General features: G+C 39.1%; 1 protein-coding gene across 1 annotated transcript; it reads left to right on the top strand.

Annotated features, from left to right (window-relative positions):
* The first annotated feature begins 15,888 nt into the window (after nucleotides 1-15,888).
* Nucleotides 15,889-23,900, top strand: PRXL2C (peroxiredoxin like 2C). Its single transcript, XM_034410063.3, has 6 exons — nucleotides 15,889-16,352; nucleotides 17,116-17,184; nucleotides 19,008-19,061; nucleotides 19,486-19,591; nucleotides 20,567-20,698; nucleotides 22,161-23,900. Exons 1-6 carry the CDS (start codon nucleotides 16,179-16,181, stop codon nucleotides 22,286-22,288), a joined length of 663 nt encoding a protein of 220 aa, XP_034265954.1. The 5' UTR covers nucleotides 15,889-16,178; the 3' UTR covers nucleotides 22,289-23,900.
* Nucleotides 23,901-24,226: the final 326 nt, after the last annotated feature.

Below are 24,226 nucleotides of genomic sequence, written 5' to 3' on the forward strand. Positions count from 1 at the left end.
CTCAAAATTTCCGTTACCAGTTCTCCAGAACCTGTCAGAACCAGCGGGATTTCACCCCTGGTTAAAAGGAAAGACAAGAAATCTAGCTTTCATAGAAGCACTGCCCACAAAATGCTTCACCAGTGCTTTCTGAAAGTCTTTTGAGGACCAATGCAGGTTCCTCACATGCACAGGCCTAGCATTCTTTGGAAAGAGAGTTAGATCTGTTAGTACCATACTGATAAAGATAAAGGAGGAAGGAATGCCCTCATTGCCTCTACTATACTATGACAATCTAGGATTGAGCAATCTAGCAATCTAACTCCCCCCCCACTTCAAAGTATCCACCTACATTTATCCAGCGCTGCCCACCTTGTTAAAAAGAGCAATTGGTAGACATTGGGGATGCTCAATAGAAGGAGAAATGAAGCCAAAGAAATCCCCAATTGCTTTCCTTCATGTGTCCCATTAAAAAATAATAACCGTAAGCGTCACCAACCATTTCAACGATACAGAGTAGGACTCAGCCATCAGGGCAGCACAATTAATACTTTCCTGTCAGCTCAAGGCTTTGTGGATTACACTTTAATGTGGCGGTGCCTTTAATGTGATCATGACTGACTTGGGATCATTTCAGTTAGGATCTTCATGGCTTAAAGTTTAAACAGCATTGGAAGGTGAAAAACCTTCCTTCTTTCATGGATTGCATTCCCTCATGAGTAATTTGATAAAGAGCCATGTATCTGTATACAGTAGACAGCTTAAGCTCTAGTTCTTGCTTATGACCCTCCATTACTCCCCCTTCTTACTTCATCCCATTTCCATCTTTCTCTCTGCTTCAGAGAAACTGTTCCTGCCAGAGGTCTTATTAATCACTGTCAGAGGATTTTTGAAATTAACCTGAGGCTTGCAAAGTTGTCTACCTTTGGTATTTGCACAACAGTCATTATATTAGGTAAAAAAAAAAAAACAGGGAGCCATCCATTTCAATCACTTGCTCTCTGCTGGAAGAACCAGACCTTCAGCAATTCTGGCAAAGGGTTCAAAGATACTCATTACTGAAATGTTTTAATATTTTTATGGGTTATATTTTCCAGACCGTTGTGAAAAGATTTATCTTAAGACTTCAAATTGAACATTTAACTCAAAGACAGATGTTTGTATAACATAATAAAAAGATATTAATAAACATAAAGGCACATGCTCTTTCATTTCTACCTGGATACAATAAAGGTTTCCCATAGTTATAATTCAAAGACATTGAATACAATGGTAGAGACTAAAATTCGAGTGCAATACAATATAACTAATATTAACCTAGGTCTACTGGTTATTTTCATTCACAAAGCATTTTATTGGCTGCTGCTTGAAATAGGAAGTTTAAGGGCTGCTTTAATCAGTCAATTTCTTTGTGAAAAACACCATTCAATGTTGACATTTAAAAAAAAAATGTCTACAGCACAGCTTCAAATAATGGAAAATAGGCAGATCTGTAAAGGTTATTGGTTGTTCTCAAGTAACATCATCTGGAATCTGAACCTGAAATCAAGATGCTAAACACCTGCTTTTACAAACCATAAACTTCCCAGAAAGATGTCCAGTCTATTCCAAGATTGAGCAGATTTTCATTCATCATATTATGACATGTCAATTTAGCCACATGTTCTGCCTATTGGTTGTGCAGTTAAATGGCTGGGGGTTAGCCTATCACTGATCCTTGGAAGTTGGAAGGATGTAGTTATCCTGGCCAGTCTCAGTCTGTATTCACCTTCTATTGATCCAATAGCCCAAGGGAATTGAACTTTAGTTGTTTTGATATCAACTTTCCAATATAAAACTCCTTTTGAAACTTTGTTTTCTTAAATCAAATTCTTAGCATGTATGTATTTATCTATCTGTCTATCTCAAAAGCACCACTACGTACTGAGCTAACTAAGGAAGATGACCTATTCAGATACACTACAGTATGGCCAAGTACTTTTTTTCCCTACTATCTTGACCAGTTTCTTACAATCCTGCAATTACTGAAACTCCTTTACTGATTTATTTTATTTAATTAATGCTGTTATTTAAAAAAAGCTGCTCATCAGATTTTCCATTTGAAGAGAGAGAGAGAAATTATATATTCTCTATTGAACGTATACTGAGAAATTTAATAGCTTTCTGACATAGACTGTTTGTTCCATAACTTTACACTATTGATCAAGTTATCTATCTGTGGCTGTAAGCATATTAAATCATTTCAACTTCATTTGTGTGAGGATTTGTGCTACACATACAGGCTGTGCTAATAATCTCAGTATACTTCGAATGGCATATTTGAAATTGCTATTTATATGTAAAAAAAATATGCAAAAAAAATGAATTGTTAGTTCTTATCCATTTCAAATTAGATTCAACACATCATTCTGAAGAGCGCATACCTATCAGTGGTTTACATTTGTCTCCCCAGTAAGCTGTTTAATCAAAAGTAATTTGTGTTAAGCATATTGGAGCGTGTTTCATTAGTTGAGGATGGTATTTGATTTATTCATATGCTCAGCAACATATGTTGCTTGTGCTTTTGAAGCTACATCATTTTCAATTGCAAATTAAAGCTTCTGCTTTGAGCTGATGGCTGGCATGCTGCCTGTTTTCTTTCGGACACAACTGTAAGGCAGAAAAGCAGCAGTAGATCTCTGGATGAGCGATTGCAAAATTGTCTGTGTGTTTAAGAGGCTAGGCAGAGGACAGAACACCTTCTGAGAAATCAAATCTAAAATTAAAGATCACAGGGGTATTTGTAGAGTACATAAATATTTTAAAGACTGTTTAAATGCTTGAAAACCTTCCAAAAAACAAGATCAGGGTTTTGCAGTGTGCTACCAGTACCACAGAGTTTCTCTTTCTCTGCTTCACCCCACACATCTGCATGAATGCAGAAATCCTCAGCCCTCATACTGAGTCATATTTTGTTGTTGTTCTTGTTGTTATTAAACAAGCCCCTATGGATTTGTTCACACATCACGCTAATACCATAAACCAAGATCTGCAAACCACAGCTTGGTCTCCAACCACACTAAAGCAAAACCCAAGAGATCATATTTTGTGGTAATGCCAGGGAGAAATGGGAGCAATTGCCAGATCTGGAAACATGAGAAACAAATAGTTGGATAAGAGGCAGCAAGCTGGTCTATAATTTGCCCACATAACTTGAAAAAGTTGAAAAACTTAACTGACCAGATCTAGGATATAAAAATCGAGATAAGCAATAAATTAAGAATAAAAGAGGAAACCCTAATGCCTGGCTACCCTCCTGTGACCATCTGGGTGTTTTGCAGCCCCAGGTGGTAGCTCCATGGAAGGTCTTCATGAACTGTTGCTGGTGTAGTAGAATAGCTGGTGTCATTCCCCCTGTCAGGGATGACAGGTTCTTTTAGAAATAGGAGAATTGTCATCCATCTACTGAGATTTACAGGTTGTCCTCAATTTAACAACAGTTCATTTAGTGACCATTCAATTCAATGGCACTGAAAAAAGTGACCATTTTTCACACTGTGGGAAACCACCCATCCACCCCCAGAAAAATGAAATATTTTGAGGAATATTTAAAAAAGACAGGACAAAATATTTCCCCTAAAAGAGAAATAAAAAATCTTAAGGGAGACAGAAACTCAGGGCTCCAGACCCTGCCCTCAAGCAGATACTGAGCTGGGGCAGTTTTTAGAAGATTTGGTAATCCATTACTCCCTGCAACAAAGTCTGAACAAGGCAGATTAGCCCTCACCCAAGAGCCAACACAAGGCAAAGCCATTAAGCCATGATAGGAATTATTGCATCACCCTCCAAACGTCAACCAAACCTGGGAGTTCGGACAAACACCTAGGATTTGTATTTTGCTTGGCCCCATGGGAGTCTGACAACAGCCAATAGATTATATGTTCTTGCACAGGAACAGAAAGCTCAAGCGCAAAGCCCAAGAGAAGGTATAAAAACCCCTCACTCTCAACTCCATGTGGTTCTGCTTCATCATTAAACCATCTTTCCAATCAGCCTCCAGTGTCTTTCTCCCAGCTTGGAATTGAACCAGATGGATATTTCTTCCCACAAAACTTATGACCATTGCAGCATCCTCATGGTCACATTATCGAAATTCAGACGCTTGGCAACTGGCTCATATTTATGACAGTTGCAATGTCCCAGAGTCATGTGATCACCTTTTGCAACTTTCTGACAAACAAAGTTAATGGGGATGCCAGATTCACTTAACAATGGAGGTACTAACTTAACAACTGCAGTGATTCACTTAACAATGGTGGCAAAAAAGGTTGTAAAAAATAGGGCAAAATTCACTTACCAACTGTCTCACTTAACAACAGAAATTTTGAGCTCAATTATTGTCATGAGTCCAGGACTAACTGTACTTAGAATAGGTTATCAATTGTCAGAGGGAAGAAGCTTAGATTCTGATTCTGACTAGGCCAGGGATGTTAAACTCAATCCCATCGCGGGCCACATCAGGAGTTTATTTGCCCATGGGGGGCCAGGGTGTGCACGGTCATTGCAGCTGACTGGGTGGGTGTGGCCGGGGCGGCAGGGGTCAAATCCTCACTGTCTTCAGGACAGTGCAGGCCAACTCCATGGCGTATCCAGCCTGCGGACCATGTCTTTGACACATCTGGTCTAGGCCCTCTATTGTGAGACAAGTTCCCTTGCTTGCATATCCCACATTAGGCATCATTAGATGAGATGGAAGGTGCTACTTAAGTGAGAGAACGGAGTACCATTTTCACTATTTGAAGTATCACAGGATGTCCCTGATGACTGATTCTCTTAAATCATTTGATTCACAAACTCTAGAGTCTAGACATTTGGATCTGAAATTTTAGTTCACAGAGGGCATGAGTTTGGATAGACTCCAGGAGATGCAGGACGGGTGGGGGGGGAATCTGGCATGCTATGGTCCATGGGGTCGCAAAGAGTCAGACAGGATTTAGTGATTGAACAATAGCAACTTTAAATATTCAGTATCTTCTCCTCTCCCAGTTTCCAAGGCTTTTTCATTGTTAATTTTCTGAGTTTTAAACTGTAAAATATAACTCAGTTGCTTGTATTTCTATAGCTGATGCTCCATTTCAATTATAATGGCTCTCTAACCATGATCTTGAAATTGCTACTATCATGCAAAGTGGATGCAGTAACACTGTAAAGATCCATAAAGTTTTAAAAGGAATTTTGCAAAATCGCCAGTTCTGTGAGCACATATCTGTTAAAATATGTCCATATCAAATATTCATTGTGCAACATAATCAGGATTGATTGAATTAATGGCTTTGTGATGAATCACTCCCATATACTTTTCCCCAGCAAAACTAATAGGAAATTTTAAACTTGTCCTCCACTATGTAGAAGAACGTATCTTCTTAATAAACACCACCATCTAGTGGATCTAAGAGATTGCAATTTAAAATTCTAAGCGCACTTTTCCTACAATTGAGAGATGAAATGCATAAAAAATATTTCAGTTATGTCAAAGCAACATGGTATTTATGTTAATTTTTCCTGTCTTGTACGGCCTCTTGACTAACAGTCTCTTCAGTTTTTCAAACTTGAATGAATTGGGGTAGTATGTTACTCAGCATTGAAATATCCACACATTAAATCAGAGCACTATAGCATTTTCTATTATATTCTCTTCCATTTTGCGTAAAACAGGTGCAGTGGATCGTGTTAGTGTCAGAATCCTTCCACACATATAGATTTCATTGCAATATTTCAAAACTAATGGAATGTACTGTGTTGATACAATTATTTTACATATACCCTGTATATGTATCTGTCAAAGTTGTCAATATGAAGCAGAATTGTGCCCTGAAAATGTCATATACTCAGATTTTTATTTCTTTACCTCAGGCTATAAACACACATATTATCAGATCGGTAAAAAAATCTAACCTCTTTAGAAACAGGTTTCAGTGAAGGATTGGATTTGAAATCTAAAATAGTTGCTTTCGAAATGTACGCTCCATGTGGACACCATATTCTCACTTACTTGTACAGAGCTTAGTACTTGAAGATCACTGGATTTAATGTAGAATATCCTGGATGCCTCCAGGCCCTAATTTGTACTTGGATGCACATTTTATATCCTTCCACAACTCCTGATTTGTGTGAAAGGACCTGTTTCCATGCCTGGTTCTCATTAAGAATAGTAAGGTGAAGCATGGACACAGTTAACGAAAGAAGAAAAATCATCCTATCCCTCTTCTTTCCCATATAGTTTACGATGTCTTTTATTTTTCCTTTAGGATTTCATACATTGTAAACAATAGACATAGTCTTCAACTTATGAACATTCATTTAGTGACTGTTACAATGGCACTGCAAAAAGGGACTTAGGACTGACTTGCACTTACAACCATCATAATATCTCATCAGATACATGATCAAAATTTGGGCACTTGACAACCGACATGTGCTTACGATGGATGCAGAGTCCCGGGGTCACCTGATGGCCATTTGCAATTTTGCCAGCCAACTTCATAAAAGCAAAGTCAATGGGGGAAGCTACATTTGCTGAATGACCAGTGATTCAGTTAATAAACACAGCAAAAAAGATAATAAAATTGGGCACATCTCACTTAATGACTCCCTCACTTAGCAACAGAGGTTCCAGTCCCAACTCTGATTGTTAGTCAAGAACTATCTGTATGTTAACTATAATAATAAAAGGAGGAATAGAATACACATAATGGCACATATTACTCATAATGAGCCATGGTGGCACATTGGTTAAAATGCAGTATTGCAGGCTAATTCTGCCAACTGCCAGCAGTTCAATTCTCACCAGCTCAAGGTTGACTCAGCCTTCCATCCTTCCGAGGTGGGTAAAATGAGGACTCAGATTATTAGGGGCAATATGCTGACTCTGTAAACCACTTAAAGGGGGCAGTAAAGCACTGTGAAGCAGTATATAAGTGTAAGTGTTATTGTTATTGCAAGTTTATATCATTCTTCCATACTTATTGATATAATTTGTTAGTTTATTTCTCTCAATTTTATATGAGTTGGCTTACCACAGCACATATATAGTTAGTAACAAAATCACAATAGAAGATTTAAAAACAAGGAGGACATGTCCACCTTGTAAGGTAAATGGTGGCTGATGGACATAATGTAACATCTCCCTCTCTCTCTGCAACCATTCAAACTTATAATGGCATTGAATGAAAAGATTTATGACCAATCCTCAAAGTTCTCTGCAAAGTCAATGCAGAGGCTGGCAGGGAAGGGCAAACCCCTCCACCCAGTCTTTCTTTGCTCACTCATTCGCTTGCCTGCACCACACCCTCCTTCCCCTGTTGCTCACTCATCCACACCAGCCCACTCCTTCTCTAGACCTCTCTGCACTTGTATACCAGTATGCGCCCATCAGTGCCCTCCCTGGGCTTGCTCACATGCACTCATGCATTCTTCCACCTCTTTTCCTAGCCTGACTGCATGCTCACACACATTCACTCCACACCCTCTTTCCCCAACCTTCCTGAGCTTGCGCTGCACTGTAGCACCCTCATTTTGTGCATAGCCTCTGCCTGGTCTCCTCTACACTTCTGTGGCACCCCCACGCTCTTTATCTGGGACTCCCTCTGCTTCCATTTGTCTTGGTGACAATTGGGATTGCCTTGATTGCTGTTTGTAAGTGATGCAGTAACATGACATCACACTTTACGACAATACCCAGTTAGAGGTGGCAATTCCATCTTATCTTGAGAACTACCTGTATCTCTCTGCTCTGAGAGACTAAGGAAGTTGGACTGTATAGCCCAGGAGTGTCAAACTCATGACGACATGTTGTCGTCATGTGATGTATCACAACTTTTTTCCTCTTCGCTAAAATGGGGGTAAGCATGGCCAGCACGTGACGCACCCAGCCCATGGGCTGCGAGTTTGACACCCCTGGTATAGCCCATTTGAATATGAATAGCTTCCCACAAAGCCATGATCTGAAATGCTAAGAATATATAAAAGAATGTATGACCTTATCTCTTTTCAAACATATATTCTACTGGCCATAATAAAGCTGTCTTTTCACCTTGCTTCCCATTATTTGGCATAGGGAAGGAACATAACATATCCATCAATATACTTTTATATTTATAAAAGTATATGACTGCTTTGTTAGCTAGTTATTTTAACTGCGAATATTAATACCAGGCTCCTCAGCCCTAAAATAATTTAACAGAGCAGCTAACAATTAAAATGAGGCAAAATAATTAATCACATGCTGTAATGAAACAGGAGAACATTAGCAATAATGCTCGATGTTTAACTCACTTTGCAAAATCCAATTCATTTCAGGTAAAACAAATCCCAACACATGTTATGCTTGCAAACTAAATGCTTGGAAAAGATGGGTATTTAATGCTTGCAGATTGTAACAGAGTACAATTCTCAACAACAAAAACACATTTTCAATTTTCTAAACCAGTGATTCTTGAAGTACAGTTTACAAACAGTCAGTGATTTGTAAATGTCCACTCAATGGTCTGCCATAACCTTTATCACATTCATGGGCCAGAGCATGTTCACCAACTGAGTTTCACCTGGTCATGCATGTCAACAGCTGTCAAGAACATTTTTGGTGCTTCAGTCCCACCCTTATATATGCTGTCAGTTAGCAAGAACCAGTCCGCCATGTCTGCACATCTCCCTGTGAGTAACAACAACCCGCTGATGGAAGCCCATTTCATATCTGAATCTTTTGGTACCTTAGCCCCATCTGACCACATGCTCCAGTACTCAGTTCATCCTCACAGAATGGATCAGTGGCTGAAAATGATTTATTAAAGCCTGTACCTGATAATACTAACACCAATGGGAATATACTACAGAGCAAACTGAAAGTCAGTTTGGTATAGTGGTGAAGGCATCGGGTTAGGAACCAGGAGACTGCAGTTCTGGCCCTGCCATAGGCACAAAGGCAGCTGGGTGACTTTTCATCAGTCACTCTTTCTCAGCCCTAGGAAACAGGCAATGGCAAACCACTTCTGAAATCTTGTCAAGAAAACTGCAAGGACTTGTTCAGGAGGTTGTCAGTAGACAAAGGTGGCTTTAAGGCACCCAAATGGGGGTACTAGAATTCATAGAACTGTTCAATAGTGAATGTCAGGTGCAAGTAACTAGGAACAGGAGATAAGCGGAAAGCACTTCAAGTTTATTATCTGCTGACTATACACAAGAATCTGATCTACTAATGGTCAAGGCAATGTTGTGACCTAGGCCCAAGTAGTTATTACCAGACACAATCAGCCCTAAACAAACATATTTTATTAGAACAGCTGAGAATTACTTCATTCTCAGCTTAGTCCAAATTAAGTCCAAAGCAAATTTTCATAAACAGCTCTTCGACCTTATCACCAACCTTTGTCTTCTTTGGCACCTTCTGCCAAAGGCTTTTCTTGGCAAAAGTTCAGAAGCAAGAGATGCCCACATGAAACAAATGTAGCAAGACAAGAGACAAATGTAGCAATGTTGCTTTCCTACAAAGATCCCAAGAGCCGATGCTACATAAGAGCCTTATGGGAAGGGCTAATCATTTCCTGGCCTTACTCCCGAGTCGTCCTTTTTGCTTTAGCTGCTCTTGCCTTCTGGCAGCTCTTCGCATGCATGCACTAGGAACAGGCTCCTCCTGTTCTTCTGCCTCTCTGCTATCCACCTCTGGAGGCTCTGAAGTCTGTGTATCGCTCCCAGATGGCCCTGGCCCCATCTCTGCCTCCGATCCAGAGCCCTCGTCCAGGCCTTCCCCTGACTCCAGCACTGGCCCATTGTCCTCCCCAGCCTCCTCACTGTCCGACTCTGCTGCCAGCTCCACAGGCTGCTGACGGACCACAACAGGCAAATAGATAAGTTAATGGAATTCATGGGAAGGAGATGGCTGGACTTAGGTGCCTTGTGAAAATATAGCGACTCAAAACTTATGATGTATTTGACCCTGAATTCAGGTTCTACCTGGTCATCTATATTTGTGAATAGATCACAAATATACGGGTAGTCACTGGCTGAATGTACAATATGCTGTGCTAAATGGTGAATACATATAAGCAATTCCAAAACAAAATCCCAATAGGAAATATAACGATGCAGAATTAAAAGTGGGATCAGATCCATTCACCTATAGCCCCTTATAGTGTTAGAGATTTCTGTTGAAGAACATTCTTGGTCAGCATACCGGCAATAAGAATTGTTATTATGATGTGGGGTACATAATACAATGCAAATGGCATATAAATTATTAATGTAAGATTATTTTTTTGATGCCCAATTTGTTTTTAAATGGAGGGAATGGGAAAAGTTAACTTAGTGGTCCATAATTATAAAACTGTTCAGAATCATTGCTCTAAATTTTAGATATGTGGTCTTCCACTTCTTTATCAGTTCCCGCAGAATGTCTTTTTTTTAACTGAACATCCTGTGCATTTTTCACTGCTGTTTTCATAGCCGCTGCGGTCTGTATATTTTTATTCCAGATCAAATTCCCCTCAGCCAATAGTTTACTTTGGATAGTAATATCCCCCATTTCACAGACACATCTGTTCCACAACATATCCTCTGGAACATTTCCAAATGTTAAATGTTCTGTGAGTTTTTTTTTTAAAAAAAATCAGCAGTACCTTCTGATTTAAATTCACCATTCTTCCTCTCTCCAATTACGGAATAAAATATCACATTATCATATTTGGTTTGGATGTACAATTCTCAGACAGGAGCATTGCTTTGGTCCCCTGGCATTTATGGCTGCAACAAACTTCTCATGACAATATATTTATTATTGAAACACATATACAAAGAGAAACTGGGCTTTTTGCTTGTCCCCATCAGCAATCTCATTAGCCAGAAAATAACTGCCTAATTACTACACATATTTCGGCCAGTGCCCAGAGCCTGGATTAACTCCTCAGTTTTTCCCATAGAGGCCACATTAAAATCTCTTTGTTACCACTGTTAAGATGCCTGCTTCTAATTAAACCTCAAATTTACTAAGCCTTAATCAAAACTATTTATTAGAGAACAATTAATCAGAAACTAACTAGGGAAAGACAGTAACATACACACAGCCTTCAGCCTCAACCCCATAATAGAAAAACATCTAATTTAACCTAAACATTTCTGTTTGTTTGTTTATTTAATTTACTGAAGTTCTATAGAGCTCCAGTTATTATTGATTCTAAGCAAGGTACATACTCAACATCCATAATTAGCTTACAATACATTATGACAACAACAATACCGATAATAAATAGTAACAAAGTGCTGTAACGTCTATATTCTACACCATCTATACCAGGGATTTGCAAACTTAAACACTCAAGGAGCCGTTTCCCACAGAAAAAAAAACACTGGGAGTCACAAAACCTGGGTGGGCGTGGGCAACTCAATGTCACTCACTTCCACCAATCACATGACCCCCCCCCAACCACACCTACCCAGCCGTCATTAGGGCAGATGACTGGTTGTTAAAAAATACCAGGAACCACAAAACCCTTTTGACATCTCTCTCTCCCTCCCTCCCTCACTCTCCCCCTCTCTGTCTGTATCTTTCTATGTCTCTCTCTCCACCCCCTCTCTCTGTATCTCTCTGTCTCTGCCGTGGCCGCTTCTCCATCCCCCGCCGTCACCCTTACCTTCTCAGGCCAGGCAAGGAGTGACTGGGAGGGGAGGGCGAGGGGCAGGGCTAGCCAGTGGTGGGCACCCAATAGGGAGCAACAGCAGAGGGCCCAAAGAGTCGCATGCGGCTCCAGAGCTGCAGGTTGCTGACACCCGATCTATACGTATACATAGAGGTACATAAAACACAGTAATCAAGCAGATAGCCTATTCAAGATTGCAACATCCCAAACCCAGCAACTGGCTTTCAGTGTGAGTTATGTATAAAACAGCAGTCTCCAACAGGTTGAATGCCAGTGGCTGAGGAGATGACATCATTGCTCTCAGTAGAAGCAGAGCCTTTCCTAAGGACACTAAACCAGCTGAAGTCACTTTCTTATCACATTTGGAAATGCTCAATTTAACCACTTTCTGGATATTAGAGACCTGCAAAACAGTTTACATTGACAACTGGTAAGTTTTACCTTCTTTAAGACATTTTAGGAAGAAACTTCAGAATTTAAAATAATACAGAATTTTCAAAAAGCAAAAAAAGTTTTAAGCAGATTGGGAAACCAAGGAGATTTAAAAATTATTTTTTAAAAAAGAATCCCACGAATCAAACAATAAAGAATATTGATGTGCAAAAAGAAAAACGAGGAGTACAGCAACTCCTCGTACTCGTACTCCTGAATACTACCAGTAGAGTCCACCCCTCTACTGGTAGTATTCATTTAACCACCATTTGCAGTTATGACAATGATGTATTAATAACTTTATGACCAGTCATTGCATTTGCAAGGTCTGTAAAGCCAAGGAAAGTATAAATAATATCATAAGCAGAGTTGTGGCTTCACTTTGCAACTGCTTTAATTAACATCTAAGTTGCTGGGACCAATTGTGGTTATTCAACCAGGACTATAGTCCCTACTGATGAAAACATTCAGAGAAAATTCATTTTACCAATCAGAATTGGGAGTAGGCAATCTGAAGGGTGCCCAGATTAATTGCACTCAGAAGCCAAATAAGAGTTAATTTAGGTTCTAAAGTAGCAGCGTGATATGAGAAAACCAAGATGCCTCCCTAAATGCTTAAGCTGTTGTATGGTAGACCAGCTATAGCCTCCATGTCATCTTTAAAGACAGCCTCATACAGTAGTACAATAATAATACAATATTATTGTTGTTCAAAAACTTGCAAACAATTTGATTCAGTCAAGAGATGGAAACTTTTTTTGAAGAAAAACTTTCTGCAATTCGTTGACCAGAAGTGATGGTATTTTTGAAGGAAAATATAGTCAAAGCCAATATTTTCATTAAGGGGTTTACCATTTCAGCAAGGAACAAGTATTTTCTATTTGGAAACTGTTTGGGTGGATTTTTTTTTTTTTACCTCATCCAGGCCTAATTATGAGAGTGCAGAAAATCCCTAAGGGAGGGAAAATATCTTTTATTAGCATTTCCTGTCAGATAGCTGCATAGTTAGTATTGTTTTTAGTATTCAGGGATATACAGATTTTTTTTAAAGAAAAAGGAAGGTAAGAGAAAGATGGAAACTGATGAGCCATGCAGGATATGTCAGAGAAAATGGAAATCAGAATAAAAATGATAGGGTAGTGTGTTGGCAAGTACCGTCTCCAAAATGAATGTGAAAGCTATTGCTAACAATCAGCAAATGGTCCAATTGTTAGAAAGCTGGTATATGAGTCGGGAGCACAATGCACCCCTGACACCCAGTGGTCAGTCAATAAAGGTGCAATATATTTTTCCACGTTCTCCAACCATCCATCTCTCTATTGGAAAAGCTAGTACCAAATCTATTTATTTCATCAAAGTATCTTTCATTTTATAATCCTAGATGGCATTTTCAAATTAGCATCCTCCAAATATGTTGGATTACAGTGGTCATAATTTTCAGCTATCTGGGTTATAGTTGCTCCCAGTTACTATCTATCTATCTATCTATCTATCTATCTATCTATCTATCTATCTATCTATCTATTATTTATTTATTTTCATTCAATCAGTTTGTATAGACACCCATCTCAACATGTGATGATGAATATTCATAAAAATAATTAAAAATCAAAACAACCCCCCAAAAAACTTATGTATAAATAGGTATCAGGACTCAGGAGATATAATCCATCGGTATCAACATAACCAGGAAATGGAGCCCTTCACTCACTTGTGGCCTCAGGCCTGGGCACATAGCCAGGTCTTCAAGGCCTTGTGAATGAAAAACCAGTGGGATCAGACCCATCCTAATCTCTGGAGGGAAAATGCTCCAGAGGGCAGGGCTATGGCAGAGAAGGCTTGCAGATCAGTCCCTGACAGTCAACATTTCCTGGCTCCCAGGTATCTGAAGCATCTCAATCTCTCTAGAAAGCTTCAAGTCAAAGACTGGCTCTGCATAACCTAAATCAAATTTAGGGGAACAAGGCTGGGCACCTGTGGCTTTCCAAAAGCTGAATCATAATTGCCTGCAACTGCCATCAGAATTACTAATGGTAAAGCATTCTGGGAGCCAGGGGTATCTGTGGGGTATGATTACAAAAACGTGAAAATGGCAGCCATGATGGTTAAGTGAAGATCATCCATTTTGATTCACAGACCAAAAAGGGCAGAGCTGTGATTGTTATCTTCATAGCTGCCATCTTCACTTTTTTTAAAGAACAGTTGCCTTCTAGGAGCAATTATCCAGCAATATCTGGATATCTGTAGGCGAGAGAGGCTTCCAAGTAGTCATGACTTAATTGACAAATCTATGCAGTTTTTTTGACAAAGTTTTTGGAAGTGGTTTGCCACTGATTTCTTCCTAAGGACTGAGAGAGTGACCAGCCCAAAGACACTTAGCTGACTTTCATGCTTAAGGCAGGACTGAAATTCCATTTTCAATCCATTTTGGTGTTTCAGTCTTCAGGTTTCAGGCATTCAGAAACATTCAGCATGTCTATTTTGAAATTTGCTCCCCCTCCCCCACTTTTAATAATAATGTGGAAAATAGGACTACTGAAAACCACTTATTTATTGCCCAATTTTGGAGCTCTGAGAACTATAAAAATGGGTGTACATTCCAAATTCCAAACAGATAGCAATTCCTGAATTAGAGTTATTTTGGCTGACCTGCTGAGTAAAGGTGATGGAAATTACAGTCCACCAGCACTGCAAGGCATCAAACTGAGAAGTCTAAATTACAAGACACTTGAGAAGCAAACACAACTGATGGCAGTGGATATAATTTATCTTAGAAAACAAAATTCTTGTAGATGTTGTGTCAATCACAACAGAATATACTTCCCATATACCCTGAAGACAATATTAAATCACAACCCAGCACACTCTAAGGCAGTGTTTGCTTAAGTAAGGTGTCAGGTCTTGAGCTCTTGTCAAACATAAAGAAGTAGAATGAAAAATATATTTGAAATATAAATCCAAATATATGCCACAATTGGATGGATTCACATAACAGACTAAGGCACATGTTGGTTTCCTAACCCACTGTTAAACTTCACGATGGTCTCAACCAGGGGTGAAATCCAGAAGGTTCTGACAGGTTCTGGAGAACCGGTAGCAGAAATTTTGAGCAGTTCAGAGAACTGGCAAATACCACCTTTGGCTGGCCCCAGAGTGGGGTGGGAATGGAGATTTTGCAATATCCTTCCCCTGGACTGGGGTGGGAATGGAGATTTTGCAGTATCCTTCCCCTGCCATGCGCACCAAGCCCAGCCCACAGAACCGGTAGTAAAAAAAATTGGATTTCACCACTGGTCTCAACCCAAACAAACCATATTATTAAAGCCTATTAAAACTTCATTATTACACTCTAGTTCAGCAGTGAGGGCCGGCACATATTCCCAGAATTGTAAGGCTGATTTTCGGACTCCTGAGCTTAGAATCACAGGTTAGAGGGGACTTTAAAGGTCTTCTAGTCCAACCCCCTGCCCAATGCAAGTATCCCGATAACGATTCTAGAAAAAAGGCTATGCAAACGTTTCTTGAAAACCTCCAGGGAGGGAGCACTCATGATTTCAGGAGGCGGACTGTTCCACTATTTAAGATAGACTATTTAAGATTCTGAGACTATGTGATATATGCACAAACAGCGGCCTTCCTTGAGAGCGCTCCTGTCGGTTTCTATGGCTGTTCGAGAGGAAAAACACTGGAAGGGATCCGAAAAGAAAAGGGAAAACGAGGGCAACACGAAAGATCTTAAAGTTCCAATCTTGAGAAGTTTAAGACTTGTGAACTTCAACTCCCAGGATTCCCATGGCTGGCTAGGGAATTCTGGGAGTTGAAGTCCAGAAGTCTTAAAAGTTACCAAGGCTGGATACCCCTGCTCTAAACAATAAAGCATCGCTGCTCGAAAGACCACCAGTATAGTCAGGCCCGATCTGACTTCTCCGACTGCTTTTCCGGCATCCAGGAAACTTCCAAATAACCCTCCTTTAAGCGCTTGTGCGGCTTCCACCGGAGGAGGAGCTCATCCCTCAACGGGAAAGAAAACCCCACCCTGGGAATCCGCACATCCCTCTTGGCTCCGTTAGCCGGGATCGGTTTGGGTTGGGGCGTTGCAGCATGGCAGATCCGGTCACGGAGCAAATCGGCGCTCGAACTGATTGGCAGCGCGCCCGGGAAGACCCCGCGGAATTGCCACTCGCAGCTCAGCGCTTGGTAGAGGACGCGGTGGGGAACAGGATCCCCTTCGGGACTCTTTACAAGGAACAGAAGACGATCGTGATCTTCTTGCGGGTGAGAGAGACCCCCCCTTCCCCCTCCTCCCCCTCCCCCCGGCCAGCTGGGGATTGACATCTCAGTTGCAGCCTCCGAGTTGATTGAAGGGTTCCTGGCTAAGCTATAGCCTTATAGCTGTAGCTTTATGTAAACAGGTTTGTAAACAGGCTTTGGATTTCTATTATTAAAGTTTATGATTGACAACCCCGAGAGATCCGCCGGACAAGTACTGCAAATGGTAACCATAAAATGATGGTATTCTGCGTAGCTGTTTGGAGATTGAGCTGGGCTAAGCATTGGGGGGGGAGGGGTATTTCGCCCAGGGCGAGGGGCTTCCCGCAGCCGCCACCGATTTCTCTTTTAGGGATCGCGGCCTACTTCCGAATAAGCATGTGCAGGCTAGGATCACGGGTATCCGCCAAACGCGCGAGCCAATGCTAAGTAACTTAATATAAAAAATTAAACTTAATTCGGGAATGGTTCACACAAAAATGGAAGCAAAGCAATCACACCAAGGCTGTGCCTGTTGTGTGAACCGGCCTCTGTAGCTTGTGGTTTAGGATGTTCTGTAAACACCCCTCTTCGTAATTTAGACAGGAAAAAAGTTGGTAAACTAGATCAGTGCTGTGCCTGAATGTTGTAGAACATATATTTATTGTTTTCTGCTAACCTGATTTTTATGAATTCAACACACAGGAACAAATAAAACAGATTTCAATAAACAAAAGGTTATCTTGCAAATGTATGATTTGACACCCATTGTTTTTTTCCCCCACCCCAGCATTTTTTGTGCTATGTCTGTAAAGAATATGTGGAGGATCTGGGCAAAATTCCCAAGAAATTTTTGCAAGTAAGTGCAAGCAAAAGTTATATATGTTCTGGTTACTAACAAAGAAGTTTGCAGTCTCCCTAAAATTACATAGTGTGAAGTTGTTTTCATATATGTGTTGTGTGTGTTTTAGAAAAAGAATGATTAGCTGGGGTTGCTTATTGATATGACTCCCAAGAAAATGCATCTATATTTTAATCTTAGAATTGCGTGTTCAAGATCATTAGCCTTTGAAATACTGTGTAATTTTAAGATGTTGCTTAATACAGTACACTATAGAAGTAAATATTGTCATATTATACAGATTTGAAGAAAATCCATTGATGTGTGTTTTAGCTAATCATCCACTATGGAAATTTCATCTGCCCTCAGCTAATCTCTCCTTAAAGAATCATAATTGCCTATCTGAAGATTGTAGACCTTTGAGGTCACTAAACCCCAATAGATTTTGAAATATATAGAGCCCTTTGAAGATTGTATAGACTTTGAAATCAGGTATATGAAAGATACTTACAGTTACACTGGTCAGTTCATAGCACACTTAATTGTTAAGAGCCTAAATGATTTGGAAACCACTAGACTAGAGGGTTTAAAGACTGGATTTTCCCATAGGTAACTCAGATCTTTTTGAAAATTGCCCTGCCTTTGTGGTTAAATAAATGATGGGATAAGGGCATTTCAGTTTTGCCAGTTGGTTTTGAGATATTTTTCAAATTAGGTGAATTAGTTAAATTCCAGGCCTTTTAGATATTCTAACATGCTACATATTTGGAAACATTGCTTAGCCATTCCTATTATTTACAGTGATGATTTTAAATTCCTTGATAAGCCTCTAAGAATTCCTTTGAACAAAGAAAGCTAAGCTCCCCTCAGTATCTTAGACAGTCCTAGTTCTAATTTAATGCTTGTTGCATCAGGTTGCTTTTCAACAAGGAGTTAGGGCAGAAGTGGCAAAATGAACCCTGCAGAGGGCCTTATCCACTTTCTAAAGAGCTCTGTAATAAAAGTTGTTAATACTATCTCAAGTGTTTACAGCCTCTGGCATCAGCAAACAATGACTCATGGGGATGTTGATTTAATTATCACTAAATGGCTAACATTCAAATAACCATTCTAAAGTATTAATAGTGTAATCAGTAATATTATACCATTAACTCAGATAGGCTGCCTTAAATACTTTTAGATCACTATCTCCACTAATGGAAATTTATTGTAAATTCCTAGATGACCATTAATATTAGGGTGATAGGCTGGTCTCAACCCCATCCTGACATAGGTTATTGGGTTAACTTGAGTCTGGGTTTGCACAATTCATTGAATTATCAAATAACCATAGGAGATAAATTCATACACTCTGCTGTGCCAAAACAAATATTCTACCCAAATTTAAATTACTATATTATGCAATGCAAACACTAGGTCTTTAATTACATGATGCCTCAGCTGCTATGGAGTCCAGGTTTCTGGTATTGCTGTATAAAACAGAATGCTCCATACTAAGAAAGTAACTTGATCTGCTCTGTTGTCAGGGCATAGATGTCGAGACCCATTGCTTTTGGTTAAAAGTTGCTTCCGATGCTTTTCTCAGTGGGAAAAGGGTTGCTGCATATGTACAGGAGCTCATTTCCTGTAGCTAAGTGATACAGTTGCTCCACTCGATTATTTAAAAAGAGAGGTCATGCCATTTTATGAAGTTGTTTTAAAGAAGGCCAAGCCTTTGCTAAAGCAAAAATTGTTCAAAGATTTCCACGAATCTCATTTTTAGTTTGGCGCAGAGATTGGGTTGTTAAGTATCGGTGGGCAAATTTAAGATCAATATATTTTTATTTATTTTTTTGCTTTAGGATGCAAAAGTTAGACTTGTGGTTATTGGGCAATCAGCACATCATCACATTCGGGTAAGTGTAATTGAAAATCCAGTTTATTCTGTTAAGGTGGTTGTAAATGCAGCTCTTTTGTTTCAGGGTTTGCACCTCTAAGCTTGTCCATCCATAAACACAGTCACACATATATAGTATATGTACATGTGTGCATATCCCGATATAAGTAAGACTGCTTAAATAAGATGGGATAAACTAAATCTGCTTTGAAGGCTTCTTTCCAAGTTCCTGAAAATTATCCCCATTCTTTTTAGGAGGAGGTACTTTCATCATGTTTGCTTAGAGCTGCCAAAGCTCAGATTAAATATGTTTAATTGGAAGAAAATTCCACTCAGTGGAATGGGACTTAATTAAAGGCAGGGCTGACAGGATTGCACCATTTGCTTTCAAAAATAGAACTGCATTGTGTATTACATTGATACCTAACATATATTGTTTGCAGCCATTTTGTAATCTGACAGGTTACCCTCATGAAATATATGTAGATCCACAAAGGGAAATTTATAAAATTCTTGGCATGAAAAGAGGGGAATCCTCCGGCTCAGCAGGTGGGTTGTGCTACTGACTTACAGTATCAGAAACTACTAATATATCTTTATCTAACGATATGTAAACTGAAACTGAACTTTCATTGTACAAAGTACTGTACTTTGCTACATATATCCAAAATCAGGAATACCATTCCCATCACATTTGATTATAGAATTGGGGAGGCCATTTTGGCCATTGTATAACCTCCTGCTCAGTGCAGGAATCCAAATGAAAGCATTTCTGTCAGGTGATTGTCTAGTCTGTCCTATAGCAACATTACCTGGGGAATTCTGGAAGTTGAAGTCGACCCACCTTAAAGCTGCCAAGGTTGAGAAACACTGATCTATAACAGCCATCAATTGAAGAAAAGTTCATCACATCCCTTTGGAGTTTGTTACTTTGCCAAGCTGCATCTGATTTTGATTCAAACCTGAATGTATTCTCCAACCGTGGAATATCCTAGACCAGGCCTGTCAAATAGGCGGCCTGTAGACCAGATGCGTCGCATGCAAGCCACACCCGCCCTGGCTCTGCAAAGGCAAAAACCATCGCGATACATCACAATACATCATATGACGCGATCGAGTTTGACACCCATGTCCTAGACAGTGCAAAATCATGCAGAAATGTTTCTCATGTAAGATGTGTTAGAATCCAAGGTACTTTGATCTAAAGTAGGGGTCCCCAATCCCTGGGCCGTGGCATGCCAGAAACAAAGCCAGGCAAACAAGTGAAGCCCAATCCGCAGGATGCAGGCAGCACACAAAACTATACCCCCTCCAGTCTGCATCTCTTCACAGAATTGGTCCCTGGTGCCCAAAAAGTTGGAGGCCACTGATCTAAAGCACATTTCTTTCCTTTGAACTTAGTTCTGATCTTCCTGGAATTGGTAGTAACTGCCCAGAGGACTATAGCCTAATGTATTCATAATGACAACAGAGCTAATGTATGCTTTTTGCCAGATAAACTTCCTCTTCTGCTATTGTTTTCAGTGCACAGCCCTCATGTTAAATCCAGTTTGCTATCAGGAAGCATTAAAAGCATGTGGAGGGCAATGACGAGCCCTGCATTCGATTTTCAGGGTGATCCAGCTCAGCAGGGAGGCACTTTCATTTTAGGACCAGGTAAAGTAACTATAAATTTAGAACTTTTTGTTGGCTAGGCAATCTATTTTATAGTCATAAAAGCATAAGCCTCTTGAGTTTAAATCCTGATAAAAAGTTGATCATGCCATGTATAAGACCTGTCATGTCTGAAGAATCGGGACCACATATTAAGTTCCAGTTAAGAAGATTTATTACTCAAATCTATACACAAGAATTTAGTTAACTAATCTTCAGCACTAAATTGGTGCTAGTTAACAGAATTTAAGGGGAGGCTGGACTTTTATCACTTGTGGGAACGTAACAACTCCAGAGTGGACTTGGCTTACTTGTGAGAACGTAAGGACTCTTCAGTCCACCCCCAGATTCTGCCTCTTCTTACCCTAATGAGTTATTACAGAAAGAAGCTGGTTATATTGGCACAAACACATTTGTAATGAAGAGACGTTTGTGGTGGTGGTAGGCCTCTGCCTAACAAATTGCTTTCTCCTGGGTTTGCATGGCAAATGGACACAGTCCTCTTCCTGACTTGACCGATGAATTTTCATCCATCAGAATTTTCTATTTTCATTCTTGGTCAATGGCCAAACAGATGACAACATAAATGATCTTGCTGATCTTAAAAATTTAAACAGACTATGATCTAGTTAGTACTTGGATAGGAGACTACTAGGAACCTCTTGGCCTGTAGGCTAAAAAGGGAAATTGGAAAGAAAAAAAAATCCAGACGGAGGCAGTAGCAAATCATCTCTCTCTCTCTCTCTTTCTCTGTGTGTATATATGTGTGTCTGTGCACACACACAAGAGGATTGCATATCGCCAGTTATGGGATGACAAGCTCTATTTGACAGTTTTACTTTTAAAAAAAAATGCTTATCACAACCAATTCAATGATCTTTATACTGATGTAGCAACAGCTCCTTTTTATTCTTATTCCCAAGCATAATAGGATTTCTTGATGAAAAGGGTATTTTGTCCAGATGCAGTGCTCAGGGAAAATATGCAGGTAGTCCTCAATGTACAACTAGTCCAAAATTTCCATTGGTAAGCAAGGCAGTTGTTAAGTGAGTCAAATCCCATTTTGCGACCTTTTTGGCACACTGGTTAAGCAAATCACAGCAGTTGTTAAAAGCACCATGCGGTTGTTAACTGAATGTGACGTCCCCCATTTTTTTGCTTCTTGAAAACCAGCTGGAAAGGTTACAAATGTGGAATACATGACTCCAGGACAGTGCAACTCTCATAAGTACGTGTGAATTGCCAAGTGCCCAAATTTTGATCACATGACCATGGGGATGCTGCAATGGTTGTAAGCATGAAAACTGATCATGTCACTTTATTTAGTGCCATTGTAACTTTGAACGTTATGGTTACAAGTTGAGGACTATCTGTAGTCCATATTGGCTAGATGACATGCTGCTGCTGCTGTACCTGTTTTGTGGAGATGAGAGTGTTAATATTATTTGTTTCCCATTTATTCCAGGTGATGAGATTCACTTTGTGCACCTTGACCAAAACAGGTTGGACCATATCCCCATTAATAATGTTTTGCAGCTTGCTGGAGTTGAAACAGTAGATTTTACTTACAGATCTCAGATTATTGATATATGAATTTTAGAAGAAAAATACATCTGTCAAGACAAGTGATATATATATATATATCAGCAGACTATTGTGGCAATTCACATTTAATGAGGTTACTGTGAAATTAATAAAGCAGAAATAGCTCCAGAATAGATTTTTACACCCCAAAAAATTAGCCTTTAAACTTAATATTGTGCTCAAGACACAATAACAAGAAAACAAGTCATTAAACCTGCTGAACAAAAGTAATGATTTTATGGAGTCAGAGAGTTTATTTCAATCACACTATTCCACTTAAAATTTAACTTTTGTGTTAATGATTGAAACATATGGATAACAATTAATGTCCTTTTTCCTCTTCAGTGTTTAATTAAAGCAAGACCTCAGATCAAAACAAAAATGCAAACTTTAATTGTCTATAATTGCTTCCTTGGAAGCCAAATTGGCGTGAATGTTGTTCTGAAGTCTGTAAACTAGAAGATGAGAAAAAAGTGTTTAGAGAATTAATTTCATGGTAGACTACTGACTGGGTAACCTTTATTTTTAGTCTTGATGCCCCACTAATCTTGAATTAAAAGTTATCTGCAATTTTTTTCTGCAGTATTTTGTTAAGGTGCATGCAACAGAACAATCAGTGTTACACCCAACTAATGGTTTCAGATTATAGTTTTCACACTTTTGCTCACTTTGATCCCAAGAGTTCAGAAAAGGAAAGATCAATTATATAATGCAGAAGTGGTAAAATTATAATCATGCAAGTGTTGTTAAGATACAGTTAACCAGAAGTCCTCAGCAACAATACAGGTAGTCCTTGATTTACAACCATTTGTTTAGTGACCATTCAAAATTACAAATGCATTGAAAAAAGTGACTTATGACCAGTTTTCACATTTACGACCGTTGCAGCATTAGTTTATTGTCATTGCACCTCATACAGTGAAATTAAATGCCATCCCCATGATCACATGATCAAAATTTGGGCACTTGGCAACTGGCATGTATTTATGACAGTTGCATTGTCTCCAGGTCATGTGATCACCATTTGTAACTTTCCCAGCTAGCTTCCAACAAGCAAAGTCAATGGAGAAAGCCAGATTCACTTAATAACCATCTGATTCACTTAACAATGGCTATGTTTGCCTGACAACTGTGGCAAAAAAGGTCATAAAGTGGGATGTGACTCATTTAACAACTGAAATGTTGCGTTCAATTGTGGTTGTAAGCCAAGGACTCCTTATAATGCTTCTTGGTGCCACCAGGAGTTCTAGTTGAGAAATATTGGTTAAAACTGTTGTAAAGAATTATAGAGAATGAGAGATTCTCCAGCTTTGATATTTTAAGATTATTTATGAAGACAAAAATAAAAATTGAAAATGCAAAATGTATATAATATATGGATTTAGTGTTTTATTTAGCCTGACATTGGAAACTATCTAAAAATCAATGGAGAATTGGAATATAATCATTGTTAAGACAAAACACACACATATGTATGTGTGTTTAACTAGCAATTTTCATACCTGCCAACTACTTTAGCCATATATAAGATTTTACTTAAAAAGTATTTATGATATATTGTAATCCTCTTCCCCACCCAAAAAAAACAAAACAAAACTAGCAATAAACACATTTTACCGAAGACTTTTAGCCTATTTTTTCTAGCAATGTATTTTATGTAATTTATGTAATTTAGCCTTTACCAAGTAGTAAATGTAAGGGATATGATCAGTTTATAAACAATAAAAAAATGTTGGAGGTTTACCCAACAGTAAATCATTGGTTAATTTGATCTATGGTTTACAATACCATTATTCCACATAGTCCTCAAATACTTTACCTAAAAATTTATTTCCACAAGGCTTGATAGAGTATTTATTTCCTGGACATATATTCTGCTTTATGTTTTCCCAATCACAACCCTATGCAATAGATTGGGCTGAAACACAGTGACTTTCATGGTTGAAG

This window comes from Pantherophis guttatus, chromosome 2 (assembly GCF_059756535.1).
Source record: "Pantherophis guttatus breed Tessera chromosome 2, ASM5975653v1, whole genome shotgun sequence".
Lineage (NCBI taxonomy): Eukaryota > Metazoa > Chordata > Lepidosauria > Squamata > Colubridae > Pantherophis > Pantherophis guttatus.